The 16413-nt window shown below is 39.6% G+C and overlaps 2 protein-coding genes across 9 annotated transcripts in view; both read left to right on the forward strand.

The window, feature by feature from the left end:
* The window catches only part of GNGT1 (G protein subunit gamma transducin 1), a 294503-nt gene extending 290098 nt beyond the window's left edge, over positions 1-4405 (forward strand). For all 8 annotated transcript variants that reach the window (XM_059932783.1, XM_059932782.1, XM_059932787.1 and 5 more), the window contains one exon: positions 4139-4405. In XM_059932783.1, the coding sequence (XP_059788766.1) occupies positions 4139-4267 (129 nt within the window). In that variant the 3' untranslated portion in view covers positions 4268-4405. The remainder of the gene's footprint in view (positions 1-4138) is intronic.
* Positions 4406-10668: 6263 nt separating this feature from the next.
* GNG11 (G protein subunit gamma 11) lies at positions 10669-15594 on the forward strand. Its single transcript, XM_059932791.1, has 2 exons — positions 10669-11225; positions 15164-15594. The coding sequence occupies exons 1-2, from the start codon at positions 11130-11132 to the stop codon at positions 15287-15289; spliced, it is 222 nt and encodes a 73-aa protein (XP_059788774.1). The 5' UTR covers positions 10669-11129; the 3' UTR covers positions 15290-15594.
* Positions 15595-16413: the final 819 nt, after the last annotated feature.

Below are 16413 nucleotides of genomic sequence, written 5' to 3' on the forward strand. Positions count from 1 at the left end.
ACAGCTCCTGGGGTTCAGCTTTGGATTTGGCCCCGCCTCTGAGTGTAGGTCACCTGAGGGTGTCTGTTCTTCGCCCAGACAGGAGGGGGTTAAAGGAGCGACTGATTAAGGGGCTCTGGCTCACTCAGGCCGGTGGGGGAGGGAGGGGTACGGAGTGCAGGGCAAGCCTGCGGTGGCAGAGTCCGGCATGATGTTGCAGCAGCCTGAGGCGTGCCATGTGTTCTCCCGGGGAAGTTGTCCCTGGATCACGGTACCCTGGCGGTGGCGGGCTGCACAGTCTCCCGGCAGGGGAGGTGTGGATAGTGACCTTTGCTTGCACACAGGCTTCTTGGTGGCTGCAGTAGCAGCCTTAGCGTTTCATGCCCGTCTCTGGTGTCCACGCTGATAGCTGCAGCTCACGCCCATCTCTGAAGCTTGTTTAGGCGGTGCTCTGAATCCCCTCTCCTCACTCACCTCAAAACAGTGGTCTCTTGCCTCTTAGGCAGTTCTGGACTTTTTCCTGACTCCCTCCAGGGTTAGCTGTGGCTCACTAGCCCCCTTCAGGCTGTGTTCATGCAGCCAACCCCAGTCCTCTCCCTGGGATCTGACCTCCGAAGCCCAAGCCTCAGCTCCCAGCCCCTGCCCGCCCCGGCAGGTGAGCAGACAAGCCTCTCGGGCTGGTGAGTGCTGGTCAGCACCGATCCTCTGTGCGGGAATCTCTCCGCTTTGCCCTCTGCACCCCTGTTGCTGCACTCTCCTCTGTGGCTCCGAAGCTTCCCCCACACCCACCCCCCCTTTTCCACCAGTGAAGGGGCTTCCTAGTGTGTGGAAACCTTTCCTCCTTCCCAGCTCCCTCCCACTGGTGCGGGTCCCATCCCTATTCTTTTGTCTCTGTTTCTTCTTTTTTCTTTTGCCCTACCCAGGGGAGTTTCTTGCCTTTTGGGAAGTCTGAGGTCTTCTGCCAGCATTCAGTAGGTGTTCTGTAGTTGTTCCACATGTAGATGTATTTCTGATGTATTTGTGGGGAAGAAGGTGATCTCCACGTCTTACTCCTCCGCCATCTTGAAGCGTCCTCCTATAGAGTTGTTTTAAATAAAAGGGAAAGAAAAATAAAATGAAGAATATGAGACGTCATATTTTAGCTAAGCAATAAAGTAAAGCAATGCATACAGGCATTTCGTTTTTACTTTTCTAAATTGATAAGCTTCTCTTTATTTGATATTGTTCAAATACTTTTAGCCAAGACATCCCCTCCAGCACTGTCATGGCCAGTAATGAATGAATACATTCTATTCCTTCTTTGCAAATAAAAATGAGTTCACGCACAAGAACTCACTGGTTTCTCCTAAAAACATTTGTCAGATCTTAGAAATGGTTACCAAAAGTCCTCTGCCAGTAGAAGGAGGAGAAATGGCAAAGGAATAAAAGTTTCCACCAAACAGTGACTGAAGCTTAGAAAATGTAGATAAGTATTTTAGATTTCTTTGTTTTGGGAACATCAGTAGAACAAAAACTCCTCCACAAGTGATAAGAGTATATTTCATATTTCTTAAAAAAAACAAAAACAAAAAAACCTCATCAGGCCAAAGCGAAAAAAGGAGCTTGTATTATCTTCATACTTTGCTCAAAACTTTTAGTCCCAGTAAAAATTGGAATTTTGGCTTCTTTTATGTTTATAGTTGTCTCAGACTTCCCTGTTGCCCTTTCCATACAGGCAAAACATGTATTGCTGTAAAGATAAAATTAAATCTGTAAACAGCACAGAAGCTTGGAACACACACCAAAAAAGTTTAAATCCTTATGTTTGTAATTTGGGGAAAATAAACTTTTGAGGTAAAGGAGGGTTATCTTTTTCTTCTTTATTTGAAACATCCAAAAGCTGTTTTGTTATTTATATACTCAGGATTGTTTTGTAGGCAGTTTGGTTGTCATCATGTTTACTATTCACTTGTGGCAAGTTCACCTGGGAATTTTTGTTTTCGATAAATATCACATCCATCCCCATTTGTCAGGTTTTGGGGTTTCTTTGCCCTATTACTCAATGTGTCTTTGCTCTTGGAAGTCAATTTAATCTAATATCAGACTGCCAAAACTACACACACATGCACACACACAGAACTTTCCAGGCCTGAACCCAGAGCTCTGACACAGGATAGCATAGTGTCATCACAGTACGGGTAAGTGGGTATCCTCTGGAGCCATATTCCTGGTTCAGATTGTGGCTCTACAACTTACTTCCTGTGTAATACTCACTTAAATAAGCTAACTCATCTGTGCCAGTTTCTTCTTCTATAAAATGGGAATAGTAACAATATGTAATTATTATTACTTTAAAAATTATTATTTATATCTGTGAACCAGACTGATTCATAACATGCCTCAACCTACTTTGCTGTTAAGGCAACATTATTGTCAGAGTAAGACAACTCTTTGCATCCAGTTTCTAAAGCTGAAAGATTTGCGATGACTATAAGCGAATATAATAGGCAAAAACTAAAAGCAATCTTTATAGTAATAGCTACCATTTGATTGACTATCTATGTATGCCAGGTACTTAATGCAGTCTGTGTTGCTTCTCCTATTTCATAGATGAAGTAACTATACCTTAGATAAACTATTTTAACTAAGGACACACAGCTGCTGGTAAGTGGGTAGAGTCAAAATCAAACCTGGGATGGCCTGAATCCAATGCCCATGCTCTTTCCACCATGCCATGTAATCCTGTATTAAACTATATATACACTTATAATAAGGCTCTGTGAAATAATTTTGAAGCACATACACTCACATAGGATTTTAGGTAGTCTGTTGCTCCTCCATATCCTCAGATCCTAGCCAGACACTGTCAAAACTAACCCCTCACTGAGTCCTGTTCCTGACAACTGGTTGGGGCCCAAAGAGCTGGTGTTTGGAAGACGGGGGAAAAAGTGAATCTAAATCTCAAGTTTGAATTTTGAGGAGGAAAAAAGTGAATCTAAAGTGTTACATATTTCAGACGTGTGCATAAACTCCAAGTATCGTCCTGTGAAGGAGCCACCTGACCAATGCCCTGCCCCCGATTAGAAATGATCTGCTCTAATATGTAGATAATGAGTTTGCAGAGTTCGAAGTAATCTCAAGTCTTCTGTCTAATGTTGCTTAGATCTTTCATGCAAAAATGGTGTGAAGATTTTATTAAAACAAAACAATAAATTCCTTAGGTAACTTACAGAATGGTCACTTCATGGACTGCCAGAAATGAAGCAGTTTTGTGTTAATGTCATGAAGGATAAATTAAGTGAAAAAAAAACAAGTTGACAGTTAAAAGAAATGAATAATTTGGTCCCATGTGTGTATATGCATGTGTATACACACACACACACATACACACACATACACATACTCATACTTACACATGTATAGAACTTTGCGCCTCTCTAAACAGTATGTTACATGGTACATTAACAGGCTCTGGCTGAGTCCATTAAAATACTAAAGCCTGATTTTTCACAGAGTCATTACTATAAGGGAGCAGACGACTAAGGAGCAAGCTCATAAACAAAACGAATGATTTAGTTCAGCCAATATTTATTTACTGAGCACCAACTAAATGCAGGCTCTGTTCTAGATGCCTGGGATACATGTGAACAAATCAGCCAAAGGTCCCTTTGGAGCTCACCTTCAAGTTCACAATCATGATCAATCATTGTAGACAAGCTTAAAATAAAATTACATGTGTATACTTCTGAGAATCCAGGAGTGGTGATAAGCCTGGAATTTAACAATTATTCATTCCCTTCCACCTTCACAGGTCACATTTTTGGACTGAAGAAAACGATTTAATCAATGCTCACTCTGGTAATGTTCTTGACTTGTGTTGTCAGCTGTGTTCTGATCCTTGGACCCTGTCTCCTCTAAAGAAGCTGGAGGCGGCGTGCGCTGAAAGCCCTTAGCTGGAGTATGGCAGCTAGTTAGCCTTTGCCCAGAGATATCCACAAGGGCAGGGCAGGGAGCAGCTATTTCTTCTTCTCTGGTAGAAAGTACAAATGCATTGGCAGAAAGCAGAATCACATTAAAAAGATAGAACACACACAAAAATTATTATTATAAATGCATTCTTGGATTCTGCAGTATTCTCTATTAAGCCAAATGAGTCATCTCTTTCTTTTTTTCCTTTAAGGTGTCCAAATGTTGTGAAGAAGTAAGGGATTATGTTGAAGAAAGATCTGGGGAGGATCCATTAGTAAAGGGTATCCCAGAGGACAAAAATCCCTTCAAGGAGCTGAAAGGAGGCTGTGTGATTTCATAAAAAAAATTTTTTTAATTCCATGGAATATCCTGAGCTTTAATGACATACTATTTGGTCATATGTAATAGTACTATTAAGCATGTACATGAATTTTTAAATTATAAATATGAGCATTTAATAAAATTTGAACTGTGATAATGCATAAGTCTATGCTTTTCTTAAAGTACTTAGCACAGGGTTTAACACATAATTGACAACAAATATTGATTGACCCATTTCTTTAATAATATGTTTTATAAATGAGTCTATATTATTCTGGATGCCAGCATATAGTTAATGTTTTATGTTTCTCCATTACCTTTCAGCACTCTTAATTTCATGGTTAGACTTGTATTTTCCCCAACCTTTCACTTACGTAGAGAATTAAGAAATCTATTCTTTTGATTCACGGAAAACCTATCTTGGCAGAATGTATGCTGTGAAGAGTTTTGTTGTTGATGTTTTGTTTTTTGTTTCCCTTTCTCAACCCGCAGTCAGCAGCAATGGTTTTAACATAACCTCTTTCTGCATTCTTACCAGTTCTACTTGTCACCAATGACATGACTTTTTCCCAGAATGCCAGTTGGATTAAGGGTTCAGTCTGTGGTCATGGAGCATGGTGGATTTAAGCAGCACTCAAATAAAGGTCATGAGAAGCCAGAAAGGTCTGGCTCTGGCACTTTACTGCCTGCCTGACTTTGGATAAATTACTTAATCTCAGTTTCTTCTACTGTAGGATAGGGATAATAATGATCCAACCCCCTTTTTCATGGTGGTTAAATATTATACTAGGGTAACTACAGCACTTAGCATATTGTCTGACATGTAGTAAGACCCAATAAGTGTTAACTAGTATTATTACTGGGAACAGAACTAGACAAAATATTTAGAATCCTTTAAGATGCATGCTATTCCCTCCCCTCCCCACGAAGACTCACCAGTATAGTCCTTTTTTTCTGCAGCAGTGTAAGGGCAAGATGATAGAATAATAGCCATCACCTGCATCATCTTCCTAATCAGTTTCCTCCCGGCATCTTAACTGAGTTTTCATAAGCCAAATTTCACTACCTTTGTGCTAATGACTAAGAGATAACTTGCCTATGTTTCTTTAACAAATGACAAGTGTAAACTACCCCAACTCGGAAACTATTTTTGTTGTTAGTGTCTCTTTGTTGCTATCCCACATTTACAGTGCTGTTTTTAGATACATTAGTAGTCAGAATACTCAGAAATGCTAATTGATTGTCATCCTTTTAAAAACAAGATAAGAGTTACCTATGATTGGGCCTGGAAGGGAATCTAAAGGTCGTCTCAGGTTTGGCTCCTAGCACAGTGCCCTCCTACTCTGGCCAGAGTAAATGTTCAGCAAAGATCTGTTGACTCTTGTCCAACCCCTTCATCTTGGCATGGAGAAAATCGAGAATCAGAGAAATGAACTGGCGAATTTCTCAGGGCCAGATTCTAGATCTCTGGATGAATCGCTAGCAACACACTCCAACACATATCAAACTGTTAACTGAGTCTAAGCGCGTACTGCTTGCTGCACGACAGGCCAATAATCAAGAGATGAGTTCTTCAGGCAAAAGGAATAAACAACTCTATTCGGAAAGCCAGCAAACTAAAAAAGATGGTGGGCTTGTGTCCCAAAGAACCATCTTGCCTGAGTTAGAATTCAGGCGTCTTTTATACTAAAAGGGGAGGGAGTCAAAGTCAAACATTTCCTGGTTCCCATCAGCCTCTGGAGGGGATGTATTCATTTCTTCCTACCTGCCATCGTTCACAGGTGGGCCTGGTCAGGATGTTTCCTGTGAGCTAAACAAAGGTATTTTAGCTAAATGCATATTACCTAGGAGGCAGGGTTCCCAAATATGGGCCATTATGTATAATTTAAGCTTATAGGCAATATCCCTTTAGTGATTAACTTGTAATAGAATACAAAAGAGTCTTCCCTATTACAAAACATGCTTTGTGTATTAAGGGATTACAAGATAAACTACAGGAGTCTCGTCTTTTTTTCCTCAGGAGAAGGTTTTCTCCCCTGTGTAAAATTACGAAAACCCTCTCCAACCTCACCCCCAGCACTCCCTATCTCCCTTTCCCACTCTAATTTTCCTCCATAGTACCCACCACCTTCTAGCATCCTATATATTTTATCTATTTGTTTGTTTGTTTAATTGTGATCTATCTCTAGGAGCTTTTTCCATGTGCCATTTAATGTTTATTAAGTGTTCAATATATATATTTTTTTCTGATTAAAAAAATATGAAGTCTTGGCTTTGGCATTTAGTAACATGTATAGTCCTAACAACATCTCTACCTTTCATCTAACAACTGGAAATAGATTCGGGAGCCAGAAGATGCTACATTAAAACCCTGACTCATCCACTTTATAGCTGAGACCTTCAGATAAGTAATTTCAACACTTGAACTTTGTAAAATGGATTAAGGTGGATCCTTATGTGACTATATAAAATCATTTAGATAGGAGATAAACATATAGAAAAAAAGTAATAAATGTCTTCTATTATTATAAAACCTTTAGACTTCCTGTAGTCAACAGACTTAACTATTAAATAATCCCTGACGTGCCACCTCATTTTCTCACCTGGATTTAGTCATACTGATCTCTCCACCTAAAATGTCCCTCCACTCCATCTCATTTCAGCCTTTTGAAATCCTACCCCTCTTCTGAGGCTCACTAAAAACTATCTCAGTCTCTCATTCCATTCCCAGCGTATATCTCTTAAGTCATTTAACATTACTTTGCTTTCTCTTACTATAATTTATATGGTTGTCTTAATATCAATGCTATACTATAAATTTCCCAAGTCAGAAACTCTGTTCATCTTTGAAACTGCCATATCAATTAATAAATTGTCTCTACAATTTAATTAACTTAATAAGTGTTCAATTAAAAGCAGGCAAGGTAGGTATTTTTTATATTGTATAACTCAGAATTCTTATTGGCTTAACAAATGATTAAATCAACCATAGGGTAAAATTCCTGTTGCTTAAAAATACAGATTGTCAGCAGAAATTTGAATAAGATAAAAATTATAGGAAAGATGTATAGAGAAAGATGGTCCAGGAAGAAGGAAATAAAATCATGAATGTCCCTCAGCCTACACAGCTACAACTGGCAGTCAGTGACTCTGGGTTTTTTTCAGAAGTTATTATTCCAGGGCCACCATTGCACATATAAGTGAGTTTAAACTTTAGCAAGAAAAAAAAAACAAAAACCCTCACTGTTATTTTAATTTGGATTGATTTGATTTTAGCCCAATTTCAAAACAAGGCTAATTTCAAACTTCCTAAATTCTTAAAAGAATGTATTGTCACAAGGAAGACGTTAAACTGAGTAATGAAAAAGACCAATTATATGCAGTAGAAATTAAACTCTTGTATGGACAGAATTGGTAAATCATTTTGATACCATGAATTGTAAGTAATTGTTAATGAAAATTGGAACATCAGACCTGGTCATCCTGTGATTTCCTATTATTTTTATCTGGAAAAGGAATCTTATAATAAATTGAACCAATATCAAATGAACCGAGTACATCAAATGTGGGTTAAATATTTCCCATAAAGAAACAATCATTTTCATGGCCTAAACAGTTACCATTTACTTCATAAATTTTAGAAGAGCAGAATTTGGGAGGTAACCTAGTTTTATTTATACTACAGAACAGAGGCAGAAAGGATCTCTGTCTTGAAAAAATCACAAGATAAAATAAAACCAGAACCCTGATTTTTTTTGAGCTCATGTTATATTAAATCAACTCCAATAAAATTAACCTCAACATTTGCTTATAGACTTTTCTTTACATGGATTTTTAACAGCATACTTAATACATTAGAAAAATAGTCAAAGAGCTGTTTTCCCTTTCTTTACACGACAAGGTAAATATGTCATAGTCTTTGCTCTTTTATACTTTAAAAGTGAAAATAACCACATGGTTAAATTTTTTTTTTTTTAAGATTTATTTATTGATTGATTGCTTGATTGCTATGTTGGGTCTTGGTTTCTGTGCGAGGGCTTTCCCCAGCTGCGGCAAGTGGGGGCCACTCTTCACCGCGGTGCGCGGGCCCCTCACCATCGCGGCCCCTCCTGTTGCGGAGCACAGGCTCCAGACGCGCAGGCTCAGTAGTTGTGGCTCACGGGCCCAGCTGCTCCGCGGCATGTGGGATCCTCCCAGACCAGGGCTCGAACCCGTGTCCCCTGCACTAGCAGGCAGACTCCCAACCACTGCGCCACCAGGGAAGCCCCCCAATTTTTTTTTTTTTAATTTAGCAGATTCTTTAAAACATTTGTCAAGAGACAGTGGGCTAATAAAGGTTCATTTCTGATTACATCTGTCATCTTCACTGCAGAATGGTTTCTACACATACTGTTTTGTAAAGTAACTTCTATTAGAGGTAATATGTACAATATAAGTAAAAAGTTAACATAATTGGATACAACTAATAATGGATTTTAACATTTGTTTATCCAAAATGTTTTGCTGATGAAATATGTCTTCGAGAATACACGAGAAATTGCTTACCATGGTTGCCCTCTAGGAGGTGAAGTCCGTGCTTAGGAATAGGGAGCTACATACTCTTGTTTTTTGTTTTTTTGTTTTTTAAAGAAAAAAGTACCCATCATTTTACCGTTTAAAACCAAACAACAACAAAACGTGTGATCATGAGATGTCAGCATTTCCCAACTCAGTTTAATCAATTTACTTAATATGATATTATTAGCATGTGAATTATTTGATAAGAATAAATTTTTTAATTATACTAATATGTATTTCATTTCTAATTTAAGTCTCATAATACTGTGGAAGAAGTTAAAGAACCATTATGGATTTATAAATATCACTGCATGCAACTAGATGATTTCACAGGGAAGAAATTTCAAGGCCAAAATAACTCTATTCTTATGACTTGGAACAGACGAACATTAATTTACTTAACCAACTTATTTAATTTGGGTGCTGAACTTATTTAATTCAGGCCACATTAACTTACTTTCACTGACTTATTTAAGCTAGTTTTAACCAACCTTTTAAATTTAAGCAATGGGGAAATTAAAAAACAAAAAATCAGTTCTGGAAACAGATGTGAGCTTTTTGTCTTGGCTCACTGCTTGCTAACAGGGAAAACTCCTGCAGCTGATCCAAGTTTTTTGAGCCTGGGAGATCCTGGAATGTGTGGTATTTCAAATACAGAAAATGAAGCTCCTAAATATTTTTCTTTGTGAAAGTGATGTGTCAGATGTAGATACATAAATACAATTAGAAATGAAATTCACCTTAGCTAATTCACCCCTCCCCTACCCCATGACATATTTCACAAACTAGAAAACCAAAATCCAGGAAGAAATAAGTGACTTTTCTAGTGATGGCCAGTGGCAGAGCAGGGACCGCAATCCATGAGTACTGGTCAAGGGGCTCATTGTTCTTTTCATTCTAATATATTCATTGAGGATAAGTGGGTGGAGCCTGTTGAGGAATTATGGACAAACAAAAACCTCTGCTTACAAAACAGGTAATGGCTATGGTGTCTAAGGCCGAGTACCCTGAAATATTCAGTTACTGCCTCTACTCAACTTGAATTTTACTCTATAGGCAGGAGGTAATCTCTGGGGAGAAAGGAATATGTATCTGACTGCTTGGGATACTTTATTTTTTCTTCCTACATGCTTTATTTTTCTTCTAGTCTTTTGAGCATCATTAACAAGGTTTTAGATAGTCAAAGGGAAACCTTGTATTGCATGCAAACGTTTGTCACATCAGACATTGTTCCTGGCTTCACAAAGTAGCAGCTAGATGCATGGTGCTTTCCAGAAAGTGGAGTAACCAATACTAAGCGGATCCACTGCAAACATCCAGGAAGATGCTTGAGCCAGGAATTCAAAACCCTCGGTGTCAAGTGTCACCCAAACCTTGACAGATGGGGAATGGAGAAATACTTCCTGGTAAGAACTTCAAGGTTTCTGCTGTCTGTCTTCTCTAGGATCATCCGCTTATACTTTGAACATTACAAAACATTCCCCTGAAGAAAGAATAAAACTCTGCTGTTGAGGATGCCAATTTATTAATGTCAGAAAATGGCCGTGCGAGTTATAAACAATATTCACACCCCGATGCCCTTTTTGTTCCAAAATTTGTTAATCCGTTTCGGGCATTTAACAGACTGGGTGTGTATACATCAACAGATGTGATGGGCGTTTCTGAGATTGCAGCTCAGTTTCATTTTTCTCTTGGGCCTTTTCTTAAGCGTCCACATTTCCCACAGTAAACATGTATGTAGCTGGAGGAAAGTTACATGCTGTATAGTTTTGAAACTCTTGGAGAGGTGAAGGGCCGTTATTTCCTGCCGGGTAGTGTCCTTCTTTTCTTGCTTCACAAACAAAACCCGGATGTGACTTGGTGGGCGGGAAGCAATGGAACAAAAAGTAAAACTTTTGTTGTTTCTCCAGGAAGGTGGGCTCGCTCAACTCCAACCCTTTGGCCCCAGCCCAGGCCGGTGCCCCGCGGGCGTGGCAGGGTCGGGAGCCGGGGCGGGCCCGGCCAGCATCCCCGCGGGAGACCGCGCAGCGCAGCGCGCAGCCTCTCTGCGTCCTTGGGCCCCCTCGCAAACTCAACCCTCCTCGGGCTCCCGGGGGCAGGCCTCCTCGGGAAGTGGAGACCTGAAAAAGAGCAGGGGTTTTAAGATCCTGGGACGCTAGGCAGGACTGGCGTTAGGGGACGTCGTCTGGGCCCTGGGGGAGGCTGTCACCTCCTGCGCTGGCCGGGTGCGCAGGCAACGTAGTTAGTTCGGGACGCGCCCTGGTTTGCGGCACTTCCAGCCGCTCCACTTCCCCAGCTGTCCCTGCGCCCAGTCTGGGGCGAAAATGCCGGCCCTTCACATCGAAGATTTGCCAGAAAAGGAAAAGCTGAAGATGGAAGTTGAGCAACTTCGCAAAGAAGTCAAGTTGCAGAGACAACAGGTAAGTTGGATGTCCCAGAATATTTCCTTCTCTGAAATGAACTAAAGTCAGCTTTTCCTAGTGTGTTGCAGTAAAACAGTTTTTGGCTCTTGGCGGGGGGCAGGGGGGGACGGTTTGGGGTTTTGTTTCGGGTTTTTTTTTTTTCCTTTTTTCTGCAGCTTCTTTTGAAGAAGGGCTTTGGTGGTGCTTGGGAACTGCCAGCTGATGTGGGGAAATCACAGGAGGTAAAGGAGAGAGCAAGGATCTCATGAGTAATTTAAAGCCAAATGTTTGAGAATGAGGGGAACAGACAAGAAATTCTGCCTGCTGTTAGTTGGTTTTAAAAACTACTCAAGCTGTAGGGAAAAGGCAGATGGCTACTTAGTTCCTTGATCTTTTTCATAATGGGAAAGAACGGTATTTAAAAGGTTTTTAAAAAAAATCACAATGTAAGTCTTGAATTACCTAGTTTTGAGTTTCATCAGGGCTCTCTAGGAAGTGTGTGATGAACAGTCCACTGGGGCTTGGGAGCAAAACATTACAGTATCTATCTTTATTTATTTGTAAATCTCATCCCTTTATAATTTCCACTTTATGTTTTGTAAGTATGTGCAATGAACTAGTACCTATAGAGTAGTATCTGTATTTATTTATAAACAAATAATTATACTGCATACAAAAATTCTTTTTCGTGATCATGATTAGAAATTTTAGAGACCACTGAAGTGAATTACAAATTCTGTTAGAACATATGTCCCAGTGTTCAGAAGTCTCCACTGAAATTTGTTGGAGACTTTGTAATTTTTACTTTAAGTTTTTACTGGGAATACAGGCCTTCGTTTCTTCCCTTTTTCCTCAATCAGGCAACCTGTAGTCCAGGAAGAGGTTTTTGGATAGATAATTTTTTAAGGGAAAAATAGTCCTTTCTCCCCAGCAAGAAACGTAGTCCTTTCTCCCCAGCAAGAAAAATTTAAACTGATTTTATTTCTCTATGGTCTAATACTAGAAAAAGTTAAGGAAAAAATGGAAAGGAAGTAGGTATGGTTAATACGTTCACTTACCTTCCTGCTCTAGTTATGGTAAATCTGTTCATAACAAGAGTCTTGTTACTCAGAAGGCACATTTTGAGTGATGTTTGGAAGGGGCAGGCTTTTTTGTGTTTTACTCTTTATACATTTCTTTTCTCAAATTTAATCTGTAACTTCCAAATCCCTAGTCTTCCAGGATTTTGAAGTTCAAAGTCCTTTTTGTACATGTTGAAAGTTTCTGTAGCTTTAAAAATACTGCTGTGTTTAAAGGAAAAACCAAAGTTACAGGACCCAGTGAATAGGATTGTTTCTTGAAACTTTAAGGCATCCATTCTGTGGATGGCAAAGCCCACAGTTTGGTATCTGTTGATCACTTAGATTTTTTTCACGCATTGAACCTCAGAGGTTACAAATTAAACAGAGTTGCATATATTGAAGTAAAGCATTGTCTGTGCCAAGTTGAAATATCTTGATATTTGGTATCACTGTGCAGAACTTACAGGGAAAAAAAGAGACAAGTGTCTTCCAGTTATCAAGCTTCAAATTAGAAATTGGGCAGGGGCCTGGATGCAGCTGACCGTGTGGAAGTTAAAGGTATCATTCATTAGCAGTTCCTCCCTGCCAGCTCCCTCCACTCCTCAGGACACACCCTGCTGGATTGGCTTTCCAGTTCCAGAAACCCCAAGTCTGTGCCAGAGGGAGAGAAAACTTCAGGGATAACCTTAGAGGGTAGAGGGAGAGCCATCTACGTCCTAATAATAAGATTCCAGCATTTCATTATGAACTTTGAATTATAGAGTGTTAGTGCTAGAAAAACATGGCTCTTAGAGATCATTCAACCCACTCACTTTTAAGGATTAAAAAACCTGAATCTCGAGGAGGCTAACCAGCCTTTTATTTAAGACCCCAGAGATAATGATAGAGCAGTTATTAAAACACCAAAACACATGTCTTCTTGATACCCAGTCCGCTATTCTGTCAATAAATTGTTCACTTCTGAGCTGTGTACTCTGCTCAGGCCAAGGATACAAAATTCACAGGCTGAATTCTGGCTCTAGCTAGTTGTTGTTCAAACATATCCTCTTGACCGTGGAAGGAAATGCATCAGAGAAGTCATTATTCACTTCTGGGGGTTACACATCTTTTTGGAAACCGAATGAAGAAGCCTCTCTAAGAACAGATACAATTTGGGGAAACATGAGTCTTATCCACAAATTTCTCTGTGGCCACAGAGCCCAGCTTATGGACGCTTACATCATCACCTCTGAGAATTCACTTAAAATGCCTGCACAATGAACTTCAGCAATGATTGACAGCAAATGTTACCTGAGAGGATGGTACTTGTAAAGATTTGTAAAGATTTTATTTTGCCACATTTTAACTGTATCACCTAGGCCTCCACACTGACGTGCCAAGAATCTTTGAGGTGTGGGAGTAAAACACTAAATTTTTGATTTTTTAAAAATTTTAATTGCGGTATAATAGACATGAAACATTATGTTAATTTTAGGCGTATAACATAGTGATTTGATATGTGTGTATATTGCAAAATGATATATTTTTGGCTAGTTTAGAATCTCATCTTTTAATAATTTCTAGTTTATATTTTATGATTATACATGATGTATTAACACAGTAGTAACTGCACTTAGTTATAAGTAAATAATTATGTACATTTTGGGATACATATGCAAACATTTTTTAGTGATCAACATTAAAACAGTTTGAAGATTACTAATCTAGACTACAAAATCAATGGGAACATTTGCCTAGTTTTAAGAGGACTCCACTGGAATTTTCTGGAACTTCTATAATTTTTACTTCTAATTTCTTACTAGTAATGCAGGCCTTCATTAAGACAGTAATCCTTTTTTTTTTCTTTCTTGTTTATTCCCCTCCCTTTTTCTAAAATCACTCTTACAAACTGTCTCTTTTGAATGGAGTTTTTGAAGAAACTATTCAATCCTTCCTCCATTCAGAAAAAGTTTAAACTACTTACATAAACACAAGCCTCAGATAAGCCAACTAAGCCTTTTCTTATGATCAATTCTGAGCAGAAACATGGGGTGGGGATGGGGGGGGGGGACTTTTGGACAACATTAGCCTCTCCGGAGTCAGACTTTCTCCAATGCTTCTATCATTTTACGAAATTGCAGAACCTGGCACATACCCAGGAAGTGAGACTTTTTGCAGGACACACCCCAAAACATTTGGGGAGTATCTACTATTGCATCTGTTCATTAGCATGGAAAATTGAAAGTGAAGTATGTTTCAGTTCCTAAAATATGGTGGACACATCATAATTGTATTTTAGCAGAGGAAGGAAATCATATGAGGCATAGTGGATAGAAAATGCTGGAGGTAATTTTTTTTTTTTTAGCAGCTTTATTGGAGTATAATTGCTTTACAGTGCTGTGTTAGTTTCTGCTTTATAACAAAGTGAATCAGCTATACATATACATATATCCCCATATCCCCTCCCTTTTGTGTCTCCCTCCCACTCTCCCTATCCCACCCCTCTAGGTGGTCACAAAGCACCGAGCTGATCTCCCTGTGCTATGAGGCTGCTTCCCACTAGCTATCTATTTTACATTTGGTAGTGGATATATGTCCATGACACTCTCTCACTTCGTCCCAGCTTACACTTCCCCCTCCCCGTGTCCTCAAGTCCATTTGGAGGTAATTTTTTTAATACAGCGACTTTCAAACTTTTTTGACCCTGACCATAGTAAGAAATATATTTTACATAGACTGTATCATTCATATATATTATATAGCCTCTGTGCTGCACTCTAATATTTTTATTCTATTCTCTTTCATTTAAAAACTTCTGGTTGTATCCAATTATATTAATTTCACTAAAGGGTGGTGACAAAGTTTGAACAATCCTGACCTGATTCATTCTTTCTTTCCTTTCTTTTTCTCCTTAAGGTGTCTAAATGTTCTGAAGAAATAAAGAACTATATTGAAGAACGTTCTGGAGAAGATCCTCTGGTGAAAGGAATTCCAGAAGACAAGAATCCCTTTAAAGAAAAAGGCAGCTGCATTATTTCATAAATAACTCTGGGGAGATACTTCCTCCTCAGTGGAAGAAGTAGTTTGTTGTAGTTTTCTGAAATAAAACCGACGTGCCTTTTAAAGAAGGAACAACAAAATTTAAAGGAGACTTTCTTAAGTGCTCACAGAGATATGGTTTTGTCTGAAAGCTATGTGCTTCTCATCTTGCGCACTACACACCCCTTTTAAGAGGACAGAGAGTATCAAATGTACGATTATGGGAATAAGGACATCACTTGTGCATGACTCACGTCTTTCAGTATATTGCTTGATGCCTCAAATAAAGTTTTATCTCTGGAAAATGAGTGTTGGTGATTGAAGAAAGCTTTTTTTTTTGCATTACCTTTTATACTTCTCCCCATAACCTTTTGGGTGTTTGGGACCTGTGTCTAAAGATTAGGTGGTTTGATAAATCAGGTCTCAGATCCAGCTCTCTCTGCTTCAAATCTCAGGAGGTTTACAGCACTGAGTTCTGACTCCTGGAATGTTTTCATCTAACATTAACTATTAGGGAACTGAGTGAGTAGAATTCCTAAAGGTGATGGAGTCAGATTATTTGAGTCAGGAACCAGGCCAAGCCACGTCTACGCTAGCACTTCCCGGTTTATCGTCATACAGATTTTGTTCAGAGTGTTTCTACGGTAGTGGCCTGGAGAAAAGGGAGGGGGCTGGGGATCAGGAGGAGCCCCTGGGGGCCAGCCCTGGTCTGTCCTCCCGCAGGGAGCCGCATCTCCAACGTGATCGCCAGGTCTTGGCGTGGCGACCCTCCAGTTCTGTGGCATTGGGCATTGGCACAGATGCTTAGCTCTGCGCCTATGCCTATCAGCCTCTTCCAGCAGGCCCGGGCCAAGCTCGCCTCCTTTCTTTCTCCAAAGGGACAAATTAACCTTTTGCCACTTTCTAAACTTAGCTTGCCTTGTTTCTCATTGCTTCGTTGGAATTCTTCAGGTATTCTGGCCACTCATCCTTTGCTGGTGACAGGTGTTGTGAATACTTTCTCCCGATTCACAGCTTAACTTTTCACCATGGGATCCTAGCTACAGAGGTTTTAGCCTGAGGATGCAGCACACCAAAGTATATGGCCTGGCCCCAAAGATATCTCGGAAAAGCTGTGGACCAAGATT

The sequence above is a fragment of the Balaenoptera ricei genome, chromosome 9, assembly GCF_028023285.1.
Source record: "Balaenoptera ricei isolate mBalRic1 chromosome 9, mBalRic1.hap2, whole genome shotgun sequence".
NCBI lineage: Eukaryota > Metazoa > Chordata > Mammalia > Artiodactyla > Balaenopteridae > Balaenoptera > Balaenoptera ricei.

What these genes read in the sequence shown, in the direction of transcription:
- GNG11 (XM_059932791.1), top strand. Translation starts at nt 11,130, where the DNA reads ATGCCGGCCCTTCACATCGAAGATTTGCCAGAAAAGGAAAAGCTGAAG. An exon ending in TCAAGTTGCAGAGACAACAG is followed by an intron (nt 11,226 to 15,163) that starts GTAAGTTGGATG and finishes TTTCTCCTTAAG; the next exon opens with GTGTCTAAATGTTCTGAAGA.